This window comes from Nansenia antarctica (genome assembly GCF_963989245.1).
Source record: "Nansenia antarctica genome assembly, chromosome: 1".
NCBI lineage: Eukaryota > Metazoa > Chordata > Actinopteri > Argentiniformes > Microstomatidae > Nansenia > Nansenia antarctica.
Genome location: NC_137674.1, coordinates 14,352,539 through 14,371,024, shown reverse-complemented (window position 1 = coordinate 14,371,024; position 18,486 = coordinate 14,352,539). Strand labels below are relative to the sequence as shown.

Sequence of the window (18,486 nt, the reverse complement as noted above, 5' to 3'; positions counted from 1 at the left end):
AGAATTACTGGGGGCATTTAATTTAGGTGAAATGAAATACTTTGTTCCCACAACCTAGGGCTTTGTTAAACTTTTTTAATAGTGAAGGTTAAGCCCAAATTACTAACATTGGCCTTTGTTTGGATGGGTGAGGATCCGTTGACTGGCTTTTATCGCCTTGAACATTTGCCAAAGCAAGTATGTATTTAAATTGGTCTGTCTAGACCAGCATCAACCTCGCAGCCTCCCAGTGAGCAATTATAGGGCTATGTGGCATATTGTGTTTCCACTATTCCCCCATCGGTCCTCTGTTCCTGAGAAGATTTGGTCAATGTCTATATATTTGAATGGTCAGGCATTCAAAAATAGGCAGATATTATGAAGATGATATTTTACAGCAAAATCAATTGATGGCGGTCGACGTGTTGAAGGGTAAAGGATTTGAAGCGTGTGTAAGTGTACAATGTTGGGCTTAGCTGGCAGCTCTAGAGCTTTAAGAGTTGACTAAAATGCTTGGGATGTCACCTAGAGGTTAAGCTGTTGTGCTCGGTGTTTCTTACAGAGGAATTGGATGAGGATCAACCGACGCCCTCAGAAAACCACAATGACCATCACTCTTAATTGACCTTTAGGGTAGAGGCTTTTTGTTTTGTTTTGTTTTTCATTCACCAGGACACATTTTTCGGGACTATTTTTGAAGAGACGGAGGAAACATGAGAAGTAGAAACAGGAGCAAGGTCCATTTGCCATTGTGTGTGTGGTACTAATTGAGGCTTTGGGCCTGGTTTGGCACTAAGGCACAATTTCCACCTCTTTCCACAAATCCCCCTAGATTGCAGGGGAAATTAGATGTGGGTGACTCTGCTCTCTGCTTTCATGTTGAACTATACAGTATAATACTTCAAGCCTTTATTGGTCTAAAGTTTCCTATATCAGATGTAGGTTCGAGGGACCTCAAGGGGTTGCCTTCAGGCTTCATCTAAGACCAATGCCCAATGGCTTTGCACATTCATTCATTCATCTGCTCCAAAATACAGGGAAGGCCTAGGACATTGTTGGAGGAGGAAGTCACTTTCTAATTTTATTTTACAGCAGACTTACCCAATACAATGGCCTAGTAGACAGAGGGAGTGATGGGCAGGGGGGACTCTGCATGGCCCAAAAACTCGGAAATTACTAATTGTGCCGACTTACGTGCTTTCTTTTGGCCCCCCATTTTCTCATGGTGAAGTAAGAAGAGGTTAAAGCAGAGTTAACTATGATAACACCCAGAGGGATCAAGTGTCATTGAGCAGAAGACCTTGCTTGAGTAAGCTGGGGACACGGGAAAAGTGAGTGTGTGCAAGAGAGTGAGAGAGAGAGAAAGAAAAGGAAAGAAAGAAAAGGTTTTTGAGTTATAGTCTGAGCCCTAGTCTATCATTTGTCACATTATCCACCATGGCTGTGGAGCTGGTGTTTTATCCCAGACAGCTCAAAGATTCTGGTTTGAAACGGAGAATATTCTGGTGTTGTCGTCGGCCTGGTTTGGCCCTGTTCTTTAGCCTTTCTCCACTGCCAACAGTACCCGTGCCATTTTTAGTTCTTGTTCGGGATGGGTAGCGAAAGGTACTTTTTTGCCAGGCTGCGTGTGACGTGTGACGCTGCACACCGTTGATTGGTCAATGGAAATCGTCATCCCATGTTCATAGATTTCTTCCCTAACCGCCATCTTTAAATACCACAACAGAATTCGCTCTCGGAAAATGTCACTTACTGTTTCTGTAATAACGTATTAATAAAGATAAGAAAAATTATGATAACCATCGTATTATCCTAGTTTAATGTCATTTCAATGCATCATAGAACTTTTATTTACAAGCATAACAAAAAAATCGCTATTATGGCGATGTCCTGTGCCTATGCTGTTCCTCAGTCCAGCGCGCTTCATCATCCCCCTTCTAAAACCCCTTTCCATTCCATGTCATTTTATCAATGAACATTGTATTACTGTTATTTCAACATTTAAGCCTCTTTCACACATAGTTCCCTGTAACTTCAATGGAATCCCAAGCTGTGCCGTCCAGCCATTTTCGCCGTTCACTCATGAGTCAAATGCCGGTAGATTCGCGTCTTGCTCCCTTTAACACATGTCGGCGTTTCCCTGGTTGCGAGATCTAAACTACTAGAACTGAAAGCGGCAGGTAACAGGCACATAACATCCATATGCTGTATATAAAAATAAATATATTTGACTACCAGCAAGACACCGGAGCACTCGTACAAACGCGGAGATTGTATGAGCCCCTCGTCAGTCAGCCTTTCCGTAGAAATACATCGCTCCGTTATATATCTAACGTTACATGTTTTAAGGCTGATCTGTGCATGATAGTGCTGCATTATGTTGATCTATTTATATCGATCTATTCTTACCAATTCCTTATTACCAGTGGAAAGGGGGAAGGCTAAAACACTTTGAATGGAATAGATAGGACTTTCCGTTCAATGGAGGAAGCATGATACTCGCGAGTTCATCTCGCTTTTCCCCCCGTTGATGTATTAAACAATCTAAGCAATCTAATCAGAGCAGTTGTTATTATGTAATATTATTGATGGATGTGCCATTTTTGATGGAGAGCAGTGAGCGGATGACTGGATGTGAGCATGTATTTGACTAATGCCGATAGATTCTCGTCTTGCTCCGAAACCGGAGCTGTCGGCGCCGACAGGATTTTACAGCGTTCCTTCAAACTATCGTAATTCATGAAGTATATGCCCATAGTATATAGTATATATGCCCAAACAGTTTCTGAAAGCAGAGAAGTTGCACTTTTTGAACAGTTGAACTTTTTCAGGCTTATTACGGTAGTTCACCAACAAAAAAAAGCAGTGCTCAACGTGTCAGGAGAAATAAAAATAGAATCGGGGCTTTAACACATGTCGGCATTTCCCTGGTTGCGAGATCTAAACTAGTCTACTAGACTAGCGGGGGGAATCTTATGACGCGTAACTCCTCCTACAGTCCCGGGTCGTTCCTGTATAGTGGAGAACGATTCCTATATGGAACTTTTCAAAAGCGTGCCGAGGCGAGCCGTGCCGAGCCGAGCCGGTCTGGTCAATGGAAAAGCGCCATAAGTGCCCCATGCATTCTCTCTGTGTAGCCTAATCCCTCTGCTTCTGAACCCTCTGTTTCTAGACTCTCTGCTTCTAGACTCTCTGCTTCTAGACCCTCTGCTTCTAGACTCTCTGCTTCTAGACTCTCTGCTTCTAGACTCTCTGCTTCTAGACTCTCTGCTTCTAGACCCTCTGCTTCTGAACCCTCTGCTTCTAGACTCTCTGCTTCTAGACCCTCTGCTTCTGAACCCTCTGCTTCTAGACTCTCTGCTTCTAGACTCTCTGTTTCTAAACCCTCTGCTTCTAGACCCTCTGCTTCTAGACCCTCTGCTTCTAGACTCTCTGCTTCTAGACTCTCTGCTTCTAGACTCTCTGCTTCTAGACCCTCTGTTTCTAGACCCTCTGTTTCTAGACCCTCTGCTCCCCACTCTAACATAAATGGTAAATGGACTGCACTTATTGCCTTTATCCAAAGCGCTTTACAACGGCCTCTCATTCATCCATTCACACACACACATCCACACACCAATGGCGGCAAGCTACCATGCAAGGCGCCGGCCCGCTCACTGGGAGCAATTTGGGGTTCAGTGTCTTGCCCAAGGACACTTCAACATGTGGCCAGCCGGGGCTCGAACCGCCGATCTGCCGACCTTGCGATCATTAGACGGAGGCTCTACCTCCTGCGCCACAGCCGCCCCTAACAGCTGCCCTCTCTGTTGCACTGACAGGACTGATGCTGCGTCTGCTTGTGCCGGTGGTTTTGTCTTTACTGTGTGACACAATCATTTCCTCTAGGAACTGTGTAGGCATGAGAGGGGTGGTATGAGGGTTTGTGTAGGCATGAGAGGGGTGATATGAGGGTTTGTGTAGGCATGGGAGGGGTGGTATGAGGGTTTGTGTAGGCATGAGAGGGTGAGGGTTTGTGTAGGCATAAGAGAGGGGTGATATGAGGGTTTGTGTAGGCATGGGAGGGGTGGTATGAGGGTTTGTGTAGGCATGAGAGGGTGAGGGTTTGTGTAGGCATAAGAGAGGGGTGATATGAGGGTTTGTGTAGGCATAAGAGGGGTCGTATGAGGGTTTGCACGATGAGCTAGATTTAATCGATGGCCGACATTGAGAAGGTTCTGTGTGTGCTTTGTCATTCCTTTGATACAGCTCTTCAGGTCCTGCCCTCGTCATCCTGGTTTAAAAATAGAGGCTTTGCTTGACAATAATGCGTAAATTATTATTCATGTTTGTTATAGGAAGTTTTAGAGTAGTAATGTGTAGCAGCAACATCATGTACGTTGCCAATATCAAACTATTCTTGTACTTTTGTGGAGACTTTCAATCAATGTTGAAACACTGGAGGAATACTAGGCTCTTGCTGTTCAGTGTCTTATTCGTGTGCCTTCTCATTGATCTGTTTAGAGGAAGGCACCTGTCAATGCTGCAGTCAGCTCTCCAGAAGAAAAGAAGACATCAGTACAAGGTGTTGGTGTGGTCACCAGTGTTGGACACGTATAGCTGATCCAAGTCAATGATAATAAGAACACACAATGAGACAATGGGTATTATGGACAGTTTATTCAATATATTAGCATACATTTCCTTTTAGTTTATTTCAGAGCTAGGTTATTGTGATTTTGTGATTGCTATGTGTGAATTTTATTTGTATATATTTATTTTTAAAAATCTATTTTGCCATTGTCTTTTAAATAATTTTTGCTTATATTGTTATTTTTTATGTCCTATGCACCAACCACACCAAGTCAATTTCCTGTATGTGCAAATATACATGGCAATAAAAATAATTCTGATTCTGACTGATAAATTCTTTAAAGATCTAAAGGTGTATAATTTAAATAGATTGTTAGAGCTATTCATTTGAAGTCTTTTTAATTACATTGCATTGATGAAACATGAAAAGAAAATGACGTTCATAATACAAACATTAAGGTATTTGTTAATTGTCCCCAAAACTCCCAGATGACTGCTCCGCCGATTCTCTGACAAATAGTGAGGATGTGTGTTTCCTTGTCCCTGCAGTAGGGGGGAAAGTACACTGAAATACACTGGACAACATAGGCTTTTAAAAGAGGCCGAAGACAAAATAACCCAACGACAGTCTATTGAAACAAGTCTGTTTCTGTCTGTGCACATTGAGCTCTCCAGCCCCACCCCCCCATCCTAGTCCTGTGATGTTCTCTATTGGTGTGAAAGTCCTAGAAATGTCTATATTCCATCGGACCTGAACCAAACGCTATACAGTTCTTCTGTATTTATTTAGTTAATTTGTTATTTCATACAAAGATGAACTCGCTTTTCAGTAAACGTCCATGTCTCTTTTTGGGGGGAGACGTAATTAGGTGGCCAATTAACAGAACTAAAGTTTTTTTTCTTTTTTTTATGGCAGCCCCTCTCCCCTCCCTCTATGATTCCTGACACACAGTTTTCTTTCACGCCCAGGGGAGGAGAGAGATGTGTTCTCACCAGTGGAGCCATTACTGCCTCTGCCTCCCCTTGGCTTTGTCTAGACCTCTCTTTCTAGCCGGCTGAAAAGACAAGGGAGGAAGAAGCCATACCCAGTATTCCCTGCTGGGCCAGCTCTTCCTCTATAGAAATCAGACGGTTGTATTTAGTCAGCCGCTCTCCACGACTCAGACCTCCCAGTTTGACATACCTAGCGCCCAGTCCTACGGCCTGTGGGAGGGAACGTCACAATGAGTAGAGTTTTCTGGTGCAGAGTGCCAATGTGCGACCGCACACAGCCAGGGGAGATGCCGTCACTTGTCTTTGTTGTGGTGTGGGTAAATAATGATGGGCAAACAGTTTATGATATCAATACAACAACGCTTCTTGGCCCTTGTAAATAAAGATATGTGTACTGCAACACTTGTGCCAGAGAGCACAATACATCATTAATGAGTCAATGTGAATTGTCAAACTTACAAACAATAGAATTGTCAAACAATAGAAAAGCTGATTTTCATGCTAAGGGCACAGACACAACCATAAACATAGGAAGCTATTGACCTAACGAAACAGATTAAAAACAGAGGTCATGTTCTCACATAAAAGTCTGAATCAGGACCTGGAGCAAGTGGATGAGTTTGCAACATTGTTGCATAAATTATTTCTCTGATTTGCATTCTAACAGCCCTTTATGTAAACAAAGTAACATACGCAATCGAAGCAACAGACGTGGTAGTTGATAGGTCAGAATAATGTAAAATTGCCCGTTCGTCCCGCTCTTATCCAGATCAACACGCATGCGCTGTTGTTTTCCTATGGACAGCCTCGATGCGTAGCTTCTAATCGGAGCGAAACCACCCTTTTCAAGCGGAGCATCCGTCGGCTGTTTGCTCCGGGAGTGACTTCGAATGCGCGTTCTCACAGCTCCACACGACGCAGAGCAAAGCGAATTTTATCCTAAACTCCGATTCCAAGTCAAGCAAATGTCCTAGTGAGAACACACACTAAAACTCACCACATCTACCAGGGAGTCGTCACTGCAGGGCTCGCCACACGTTGTTCCTATGATCACTGCACCTGACATAGAAATTGACACACATGCATAGAAATGAACACACAGAATCGTTCACTATTTTTCAATAGGTCCGTTACACTGGCAGACTCCTGGGACGCTGGTAAAGGAAAATCCAGACTTGTTTTAATAATTCGCAATAATTTAATTCCGAGTTCCGTTCCCTGAATGTGGCTGAAAGAAATCGCTGTTGAGTTACCATGGCGACTTATGCCTCAGAACTAACCTGGCACCTACCAGGTTAACTGTCAAGATCGAGTTAGATGTGTGTCAAAAATGTCTAACAGGCAGAAACAAAATCCCGAAAGTTGTTATTGTTATTGCAGAGTACAAGCATCAGACAACGAAATGCAGTAAGAAGTGTATGTCAGAAATAGGATTCGAACCCCTGAGAACTCTGTGATCTGACAGAAGCTCAATAAGCAGAGCTCTGTGCTGTCATTTTCCAGTCATAATATCTTCTTTTCAACAATCTGCTCTTCTGGGTCAAGGACAAACTCTCCCTCAGGAAATCACTTTGAATCTACCGCTAGCTAGAATGCTAGATGCATCGGAGGGGAAGAGGTAGGGCACCGAAAGGGCATGGCCCTCTACTGATGAAAATGCGTGCATCACAAGCTGTGCAATGCGATCGAATGCATGCAATGCGACAGGGTTCCCACGGGTCCTTGAAATCCTTGAAAGTTTGTGAATTTGAGAAAAATAAATCAAGGTCTTAAAAGTTCTTGAAAATTGACATGGGTCATTGAAAGCTCTCTCTCTCTCTAAAAAAATGTATATATATATTTTAAAATGTTTTACTTAACTCGTCAACTAGTTCTGTCTCAAACTATGCCGTGTTGGGTCCTTGAATTTGAGGAAATTGAGTCTTGAAAGTCCTTGAAAGGTGCTTGAATTTGATGTTTCAGAAGGTGTGGGAACCCTGAATGCGATCATTCTGATCCAGATTAAACATTTTGAACAACTGGGCCCTGATTATCTCCTGGCGTAACAACCAGAGTTGCTTTTCTCTGAAGGTTGAAACTACATGTGTATTTGCACAATGAGCACAGTCTCTGAGACAGTTTTTAGTACAGTGGGGAACATTGTTACCCCTGTCCGGTCTTGCCTCAAACCGGACAATGTAAATATGTTTGTGTTCCTGGCACGGAACTTAAAAGAAGAGGCTTAATAATAGACTGAACATAGTTCTTATATAGTAGTTCACCTATTTTTTAATAGCAAGTGTTTATTTTGGACACAACAGTCCCCTGTTGTGGAATGTTTATAACGGTTATTTGCATGACTACTGACCGTTACTCAAAATTCCATGATCATCACAGCCCTATTTATTCTCCTAAGTACACAGTATGTCTGAACGTGTGTTATAACATACGAGGAACAAGCTGGTTGTTATACTCGTACCTTGGTGTTCTCGGGTGATGTGAACCAGATCAGTAACTGTCGTCTCATTGGTCTGCTTTATGATGTAACCTCTGACCCCTGGGAGGGGAAGGGCACCTTCATGAGCTCTGTGACTCGGGGGCTTGGAGGAGACGTCAGAGAGCAGGGAGCACGAGGCTCCAATCCCACTGCTCAGTCTCTCCCACTGATCCACGTCCTGAAGAGAGAGGTCATGAACATCTGTTACCACAGACTCAAGTCATTGGTTAACATAGCTGGGTCTGTGCCACAAAGCATGGCTGACGGATAAAGGGTTCCATATTTGGGTTCCCTGAAGGAACCTCTTGATTCAGTTGCATCAAGCTGGTCTGGCTAATTCTCTTGATGTTCTCTCTAAGATTTGGAATATTTTAAAATTAAAATGTTATCATTTATCAAAAGTGCCTTTTCTTTTAATTGAGGATTTGTCAGGTGTTTGTAGCGAATGCCTTTTTAGCTCCAGCCTACTAGTAGCTGTTTTGCGTTTCTCCGTGACTTGGTTTGAGGTGTACCGATATTCAAATTAGCATATCTTCTTGAACTATTTTCAGATTTCAATGTATGACATCATTTTGAAAGCTTACAATCTGCACTTTCATAAACTGAAAAATGATCATGCCCTACTTGAGGACTTTTTAACCAGACCTTGTCACAAACAGTATGATGGAGTCACTGCTAAAGTGTTCTGGCTTCTGTATGGTTCTGTATGGTGTTCTGTATGGTGTTCTGTATGGTGTTCTGTATGGTGTTCTGTATGGTGTTCTGTGTGGTGTTCTGTGTGGTGTTCTGTCTGGTGTTCTGTATGGTGTTCTGTGTGGTGTTCTGTATGGTGTTCTGTATGGTGTTCTGTATGGTGTTCTGGATGGTGTTCTGTGTGGTGTTCTGTGTGGTGTTCTGTGTGGTGTTCTGTGTGGTGTTCTGTGTGGTGCTCTGTGTGGTGTTCTGTGTGGTGTTCTGGATGGTGTTCTGTATGGTGTTCTGTGTGGTGTTCTGTGTGGTGTTCTGGATGGTGTTCTGTGTGGTGTTCTGTGTGGTGTTCTGTGTGGTGTTCTGTGTGGTGTTCTGTGTGGTATTCTGTGTGGTGTTCTGTGTGGTGTTCTGTGTGGTATTCTGAATGGTATTCTGGATGGTAATTCTGGATTCTCCTCTTACCTCTTTTCTCAGGGGATCGATCAGAGCTACAACCGCTGGGTATTTACTAATCAAAGTCTCGTACATGTCTACTAGCTCATCAGGAGACTTGGGGCTTCCTGTCACAACTTCATATTTCCCCTTTGCCTGTAAGGAGCATATCAACAATATGTTAAACCATTATATTTTTGCATGTTTTTCCAAGTGTAAAAGTCACTTTGTTAGGCGTTAGGGTTGTAAGATATACTGTTACACATAGCAGGTAAATCAAAGCGTATAGAAATAGATTCATGGCACATGGACACACTTGGTATGCTTTAAAGTTACATACATAGTCCATTAGCTCTTGAGCTGCACAGTTTACTGCCAAAAGCATCTGTTTTCCCAGTTCCAACCCCAGGTTGTTTGCTGCTTCAGTGATCAGGTCTAGAGGCTGCTCAGGTCTCTCGTAGCCCACCTCTAAGGCTCCGGAGTCGGACATGTTAGTCAGTACAGGCTGGAGAAGAGAGGAAGGGCTTCCTAGTCAGACATCATAAATATGCACTGAATGTCATAATGACAGTAACAATAACATCTATATCTGTTGAAAGACACGGTGGATCATTTGAAGGAGAAGGTGGTATTCTTATTGCATTGACTTAGGTCAATTGGTATGGATGAAAGAAAGAGCTTTCTCTATCCAAAGCTTTCAAAGGGATCGGTACCAATATCGGATACGTATAACCTAGCCGGAGCTCCGTTGGAAAGACCCAATCAGAGCTCTGGATAAGCGTACAAGCTAGCTGTCATTGACTCATTACATAATAAAGGAGGGAAGAAACGTTCAATAGGGGTAGCAATTTCCTATTGACAACCTTTCATCCATTTGCAAGCTCAAATAGTGCTTAACCATGGACAGACAGCATTGAATTGATTTAAAATTAAATTACAGCTACAGTGTTTCGTACAGGGAGTTGTTTTGTAATTTATATAATTTAATATTACACATCAGTCAGGGCAACAGCTCTATTTCCTTCAAGCACAGGAACATGACTCAGTGCTGACTTATGTACTGTGGGTTCTGGCTCATCTAATGCGGGTGACCCAACTAGTTTCCAAGCTCTGTTACTCAGCTGCAATGTTCCTCCTCACCCCTGTTTTCGAAGCGGCGTTCATTATTCTTGTCATCTCCTTTTGAAGTTCAAGGACTGTAGTGATGATCTGTTGGGCAGTTCACAGATCACTTTCGAGACCCCTCTATAGAGGTCCCTCTATGCTGGGTTATATTTCATCTTCCCAGGGGCAAATTATTGTTAGAAAGAGAAATGTGGCACCTGACAATAAACCTTAAAGACACTCAAGAAGCGTAAAGACATAACACAAAGAATAAACCAGAGCAGATGATTGACTAATAATTATTGTGTAATACTGGGCAGAGAGATATATACATAATTGTGAGTGTCAGTACCTGTTTGACTGTTTGTCCTGCTGTGGGGATCAGGAGCACTTCTTCCAGAATGTTGAGTTTTCCTGGGGACGTCTTGCCACAGCTCAACAAAGTTACCATGGGCACAGGGATGTAAAACTCTTTGGGACATGGCTGTAAAAGTATTTTAAAAAGACAATATGAGTGTTAGGCGTGTGCGTGTGTGCGTGCGTGCGTGCGTGCGCGTGTGGAGCAAGGGGGTACCTGTTGGTTCCTTAGTGCTTGGATGTGCTTGTACAGGGGGATGCCTTGGAGTTGAGCAGAAGTCTTGGCCACAGCCAAGGAGACAGAACCGATGGCCGTGCTGCCAGCCAACACTGGCTCAGAGGGCTCTGCAGGCCGGACCGGCTTCTTCTCCGCACTGTTGCCCTTCTTGCCTGGGAAACAGGAAATATAGCTCTAATGTTAGAGCACAACCCCAACAATCTCTGAATGTCACAAGCTGAGGGGATAGGCATCCCACTGGGCCACAGCAGGCTTAGTTCGTCACTACAGTAGAAGGGACAAGGAAGCGACCGCAAGGGAAATGAGCCCAGGGTATGAGTGCATTGAACCAGGGCTGCTGGGGTGTTGAACAGGCAGCATGACCTCTCTGTGGCGTCACCCAGGGGGAAACTTCAGTGGCACACGTAGCCTGCACATGACCTCTAAGTCGGCGTCCTTATACAGACGTACAGTATCTACAAATGGGACCCAAAGAGTTTGGAACTTAAGTGTCCCATCAAAAAGAAGCTAATGAATTCAGAGGTAATATGATGTGTGTGTGTGTGTAATTTTTTCTGAGTTGGTCTGCACCTACTGTATATCTTCAAAAGTCGTGCTCTACTGTATATATTATCATTATATTCCCTATATAGTGCATATAACATGTGTCATTGTGTGCTGGTTCTCTGTTAGGCTGGCCAACAGGGGGTCCTACCTTTGTCCCCACCCTTCTTGTCTTTGGGGGGTGCAGCAGGCGAGGACGGCGCGGGGACAGGCACGCTGGGTGGCTGATTCTCTTTCTCCCTCCTCCGCATGTCCTGGTCCTCCAAGTGGCGTGCCAGGAAGAAATCACTGCCACACAAAACAAACAACACTTCGTCTTCATCCTCGCAGGAATAACGCAGGGCTGGCATGATGAGAACAAGCGGCCTGGATGTCATTCTGAGGTGGGTCTGGGGTGTTAGTGTTACCTTTGAACCCTTGTGTCAAAGGAGTAGAGAGACATAAGCTATGTCCGAGTCATTCGAAGGGATCCAGCAGCACTAATGATGAAATAATGGATAATATAAGCCTGGATCATTGTATTAAGGGACACTTAAGGTTGGATTAGGGTTAGTGAAGTAGTTTAGATTAAAGTTGCCATTACAGCACATTCAGAAAATAACCCTCTTTTACGATAAGTTTGCATTCACATTTTGTATTATCTGCGTAGTTTACCAAAATGGTGACCTAGTGTGACCTAATGCTAATGTAAAACAGTTAGCCACCATGTGGTTGACTGTGCATACATGTGCTTGGGTGCAGGCATACACTTCCGTTAGACTGTGCAATCAGAGTTTGCATGTCTTTATAACATGTACATACATTGTTGATTTAATTTATTTGATAATGCATAATAGTACTGTTGGGGAAAATTATGTTTTCTTTGGGGTAAATTAAAGGTCTGAGTGTCGACATGTTTTGAACATATGTCCCTCTAAACTCCCTTTCCAACATCCTTGGAAATGTAGTAATATTCACCCCTGCCTGTGGACAGTTGCCAATAACTTGTGTCACATTACTAAACTCCTTTATACACATTTGTTTGCCAAGATTAGTGACCTCATAGGGAGTCGACTTTGTATATATACGTCTGTGTTTCTCAGAGATGGGGGTTACTCTGGACGTCGCAAACTCTAGACTGATCTCGTGTAACTTTATTAATAAAAGACTTCAAGCTCTTTTGATCAATCTCCTTGTGTTCAATATTCAATATCAACTGAGAGGAAACCAGAATATTCACCAACAGTACTCTATTTAAAATACATTGCCCAGCCTAAATAGAAATATACGAAAAATAAAATATATCAACAATGGGTGAATAGACGGGCAGGCAATCTCAATTGTCATCTGTACTTGATATATAACGAATGAAATATCAACCAGGTCAGTTTTTGGAGGGATACTAACTGTAAATAGAAGATCATGGGCGTTGCAGCCATTATATCAGGGTGGGATAAGTCGCATCCACTTTTTAAAATGATTAGTTTGAACCCCCCCCTCTTTACCATGTCAAAAATCAGTACCACAGTCTATCCACTCGGCACTCTTTTCAAAGCGCAGTGTCAGTGCTTAATTCTAAAATCCATTCCACTGTTTTGATGTTGCTAGTCTAACGTGAATGTTCTAAACTCTAGACACAGCAACAACAATCAACACTGCCTCTGGCTGCTGTGACAATCATGTAAATGTAATTAGGCTGTTTGAGAGAATCTTTGAATCCTAAGCAGCCTGCCCAGTGTGAAGTACAGTAGACCAACATACTCACACTCATACATAATCACTATAGCAGTGTGCTGAATTTCCTGGCTTTTGTGGCTTTTGACAAGCCATAACTTACTATATTTCATTGTCACAGGTTTGTTTTCTGGAGGCTGTGATGCTAAATCCTCCATCCACTGTCTGTAATAACAAGCAGGATGCAAGGGGCTCCAATCTATCCCAAAACTGCTGTTTCTTCAATGTAATGGATTATGATTTATGTTATTTTCCCCCTAGAGTCATACCAATACAGAGCAACTCGGATGGTTGAAAAAAGGACCAATAAGAAGATCCAAGGCATTGTAATGATATGATTGGGTCTGACAATCGGCAACGAGTGCCTAGCTTTCCCGCCCAACTCTGCAAGGTCAACAAACAGTGAACTTAATCTGACCACATCTGAGCAGACATAAGATGAGGTCCCATTTGTGTTCTCAAGTCTCACTGAGTGACATGAATGATATTTTCGACAAGGCCCTATGTTAATGAACACAAGTCCTGGACTTTAGGAGCTGTTACATTGATTGACTACCTTATAACCATGTCTGATGACTTTTAGGCCTGTGTCGCTAACATGATCCCCTTTAAGCGAAGCTGCCTAATAAGATATGGCAGCTCTGCGATGGGGAGAGGATGATGGCAGTTCAGTAGAGGGTCATGCTAGGCTCTCCCACCCCCTCTCCTCCTCCCCCTAACCTACTGCCCTTGTGACTCCCTAGGGACGCCAAAGCCACTACGTGACTGTGAGGTCATATCATCTGATCATCACGGCTAATGCAGCCGTTTGTAGGAATGCCACATCTTTCACATCGTCTAATGAGCATGCCCTGTTACACAAGTCCTAGTCTGGCATTTCATGTCTGCACCAGATACTGTATAGTGTGAGCTATTTCTTATAGTCCGTAGACCCGTGTTAAAACTATTAGATGACAACCCATCAATATTTAAACGTACTGTATGTATAACCTCTTTGGCTACACAGTCATTCAGCACTATAAAGTGTGCCTTACCTGAGTATTTTATCTACTCCTGTCTGGTCACTGGGGTCAGAGCCCTTTAGCATTGTGCTCAGCGGTCCATTGATCCAGTGGACAGCGGTCATCACAGGGTCCTTCCTCTTATTATCATTGATGGCCTCAACACTTGGGTCCTGAAAACTGTCGTCGAGGACCTCACAGTAGCTGGATATCGCCGCAGAACATGTGCTCTTCACATAAAGAGAGAGAATTAGGAAAAGCAATGGGTAGACCTGTATGACAGAAACACCTTATAGATTTAGAATGATAGTGGCAGTGCCAGGTGCTTATGTCATGCACAGATACCATACAACATTGTTTAAACACAGATGTTATGTATTAAGCGGTAATAATAAACATTTATTATTCTTAGCCAACGCTTGTGCCAATCTCAACAACAAAGATCTGATTGTCATTCCTCCTCTCTGTCAACAAATAGTAATCATATACTGTATCTATTTCTGTGTGGTCAGCAATCAATATTGTAAATATTGTTAGTAAAACAAAAACAGCAGATGTCAAAGGTATTGTGCTGGAACCTGAGTGATGGGCAAATGTGTGAAACAATTCAATTGGCGAGACAGCAAGATAAAGAATTTGTTTGCGTTTTGTACCTCCCTTCTGCTTGGCCTGCTATTTTAGAGAAGGTTCACGCCTGCACTGAGGAAGGCAGAAACACTGACATAGTCACCTCTGGCTGACCTGAAGCCAACAGCGTGGCTAGAAGGTGGAGTATCTGAGTTAATATCCACTCCTCCCCCCCTTCAACCACTAGCCTCACTGTTCCCTGTCATAGCAGATTAACATCAGCCATATCACTGTATCTGCCAAATGCGCGCGGTATTAATCCAAGAGTCTAAATCTAAACTAAAGGCTGCTAAAGCCGCTACACTGTCCCTTATTCCACAGCAAGAGGGGGGTGGGGCATGACTCTAAAGGAACTTTAAAACTGCTGGCCTCAGCAGGTTGTGACATATTATGCTGAGATTATGTAAATGAATGCTGGGTGTTTCAGTAAAAAAACTGAGTTGATGATTATGTGTCTTTGGTAATCTTGCTGTGCCCTTGATTCATGGTGGTGTCAGATCTAATATCTCCAGCCTATAATAGTGTAAAAACGGAAATGGCAAGGGTCAGTGGCTGTCCTCTGATCACCACCTTCCTTGCTTGATTGTTTCCCCAGCTGCCTCTTTCCATTAGAAGTCCCCGTACAGCCCTCATAGTGTCAACTCAAACGGTACTATGCTGCTGTGTCTGAGATCCCAATTGTAAACTGTGTCCAATTTCATTTAAACAAGTTGAGACTTGATTGGTCAAACATAATCCATGATATATTTTGACAAGAGATTAGATTTGGATACATTATAGCACTGATTATGAGACCACATATCTTCAGTTTCCAACACAGCGAAACACACAAGAAAAACCTCTATATTATGTGTCCTAGTTGGCATTGAGAGGTTGCTCACGTACCTTTTCCTTGTTGTTGATGATGCAGAAGACCTCTGCTTGGACTGATAATGTACCTTTTCCATCATAGATCTCTTTTCCCAACAATCTGCTTATCACTGGTGGCGTTGAGAATTTGGAGAAGTAATTTGCCTAAAATATAATTTTAAAAATGACGTCTTTAAATGAAATAGGCCTACCTCGCTGAAACAACCGACAACACTTTACATGATTAGCCTCCATCATAGCATTGCCTGACCAAAACAATTACCAGAGTAGCCGACAAATTGAATAGCTAACTGAAAACATAAAGGGAGATATAAATCACATGTCCACATAAACCACATAGGCTTCACTCCTGTCGCTATACCAAGACAAATGTCTGCTAACATTTTGGTATGTTCGGATTCCATAAATCCATTTATCAATAACCTCATACTTCAAAAGTGTTGTCCATGGTCCTGCTTGCTACTTTTCTAGTCTGTCTTTGACTTTTCTACTAGCTAGCAAAAGTGTAGCTAGATGCTAGTGAAACTAACCTGACATGACAAAGTTATGCAAAATGCCTAGTTCGATGTAGGGTGCTCTGGCAATCTATTAAGAACTTTGCAAACCAAACTAGTATCAATTCATACCAGAAAACCGAAAATATCATCAGGCTTATAGTGTAGCTAGATGCTAGTGAAACTAACCTGACATGACAAAGTTATGCAAAATGCCTAGTTCGATGTAGGGTGCTCTGGCAATCTATTAAGAACTTTGCAAACCAAACTAGTATCAATTCATACCAGAAAACCGAAAATATCATCAGGCTTATCGAGGAACATCTCATTTAGGACACCCTCTATCAGTGGCGGACTGGCCACCGGGCAAGCCTGGCAAATGCCAGGAGGGCCGCGAGACTCTGGGCCGCTCAGAATGTATTATATAAAAAAAATATATATATTTGTAATTTTGTCTCTGGTGATTTTCATTGAAAATAACTTTTCAGCAGACCGCGCCCAAAACATTTTATATCGGCCGGGCCATCCACGCAGTTCTGCATCGCGGATGCCCAGGGCCCTAAACCAATAGGAGCAGAGCTTTAGGTAGCGGGGTAAACCAATAGGAGCAGAGCTCCCCTATGGGGCGGAGCTCCACTCATAGAACTGGAGTATATCTCCATAACTATCATAGTCAGCTCTGTATCGCCAGTGGACACGCACCTCATGTCATCATTCCCTTTATAACAGCAGTTAACGTTACACTGCTTTCATTTTCAGAATGGGGGAATTTGATGAGAGCGATGCAGTTAATGTGCAACAACTGGATGCAGGGAGCAAGTGTAGTTGGAAGTAGGAATGCACCGAAATTCGCATGTATTGGGCCGAAAATAGGGCTGTTGTGTCGCAAATGCCAGGGCTGTTTTTTGATCCCAGTCCGCCCCTGCCCTCTATCTTCTGTGGAACTCCGTTTGCTCTGTAATATTCAGCAGCTTTATGTTTCAAATCGTTAAACTCTTGCTCCTCTTTAGAAACACGACTGGTACAGCGTGTAAAGCCTGTATATGACATTATTATTTTAATCGGAAATGTGTTGAGAGAAATACCGAGCTAATCAGGCTAGCAACAACAGCAAACAAACACAGATGAAGCGAGACAAATAACTGGCTTTGTCTTTGTGTACAACGGTTGCTAAGCAACTTGTGATGTGACATCACGGAGTACTCCCCAAATGTTACACTGACTATAAACACGTAGACAGCGTCTCGTGACGTTAGAATTATAAGGTTCTATCTCCATTTTTGTCAAAATAGTTTTTTTTTTTACATAATCTGATCCATTAGGTGTTTATTAATGCCTGTGTGGTGTTATTTTTTTAAATGTTGACATTTTTGAGTTAGAACCTTATCATTCTAAACGGAGATAGAACCTTATCATTCTAAACGGAGATAGAACCTTATCAATAAGCTCACCAGCGTCTGTTTGGTACAGGACTGTCCTCTGAGCAATGAGAAACAGCTGAAGTCGGATCTGTCTGTATTGATAAATATCCATGTAACCTTTCAGTATGAACACACTTTTGGGCCATTTTGTTTCCCAATTTATTTTTTTGTTCAACATTCTCACGCGTTTTTGTATTGAGGATTGAAGTAGTCTAAATCTGTGTTTCACATAAATTATTTTTTAAATAATCCTATTTACGTTTGTACAAGATTCATTGAAACTCCAAATCCAACTGAAAAGGACTTCATTAACTCCACAAGGGGTAATTGAAATAAAAACAACAATAATTGTGCAACTGCTGTGTTGATGTTCACTGTGTGAATGTTTTGTTTTTAAGAACTTATCTTAATATAACAGTATAGTAGTAAAGGGAAAACATAATCACATTGTAATTAATCTCACAGTGAACGTTTAGTTATTATGATGATGATGATGATTATTATTACTATTATTGTTGTTGGCTAATAGTTGTTGTTGTTGTTGTTATTATTATTATTATTATTATTATTATTAGACTAATATTGCAATTACTACCTTATTATTATCATACATATTTGTGTATCGTAACACTTTCATTATACACCTTGATTAGGCTATTTGTTTGCCCATTATTACAAAATAGTATTTCCCTACAAAATAGTAATTATAATAAGGTCTATAATTACAGCAGAGTCTTGTGTTTTACGGCTCGGAGAAGAAGGGCCTACGGTGTTGTTATTATTTATATATAATTAGTTAGTTAGAATTAGTTGACAACGGATAACCTCATAGAACTATATGGCGTTTGAGAATAATGTGGTTTCTTGGGATTTCTTCAAGCCGAGTCTAACTTATTGAGCAATCTTTTTATTATCTTATTTGACTTCTGATTCTTAGGGCAATGTCACTGTCTTGGTTCTCAGGGTAATTAGTTAAGGA

General features: G+C 42.2%; 2 protein-coding genes across 2 annotated transcripts in view; one reads left to right on the top strand and one right to left on the bottom strand.

Annotated features, from left to right (window-relative positions):
- Nucleotides 1–4,672, top strand: part of shtn1 (shootin 1) — a gene marked incomplete at its 5' end in the record, with an annotated part of 39,390 nt that extends 34,718 nt beyond the window's left edge. The window contains one exon of the mRNA XM_080531684.1: nt 4,480–4,672. Within this exon, the coding sequence (XP_080387810.1) occupies nt 4,480–4,481 (2 nt within the window). The 3' untranslated portion in view covers nt 4,482–4,672. The remainder of the gene's footprint in view (nt 1–4,479) is intronic.
- Nucleotides 4,673–5,595: 923 nt separating this feature from the next.
- Nucleotides 5,596–17,136, bottom strand: eno4 (enolase 4; the record flags this gene model as incomplete). Its single annotated transcript, XM_080531574.1, has 13 exons — nt 5,596–5,751; nt 6,539–6,600; nt 8,000–8,195; nt 9,170–9,295; nt 9,480–9,644; nt 10,280–10,348; nt 10,596–10,727; nt 10,818–10,990; nt 11,533–11,669; nt 14,129–14,325; nt 15,608–15,736; nt 16,372–16,427; nt 17,013–17,136. The coding sequence occupies 13 exons, from the start codon at nt 17,134–17,136 to the stop codon at nt 5,596–5,598; spliced, it is 1,722 nt and encodes a 573-aa protein (XP_080387700.1).
- Nucleotides 17,137–18,486: the final 1,350 nt, after the last annotated feature.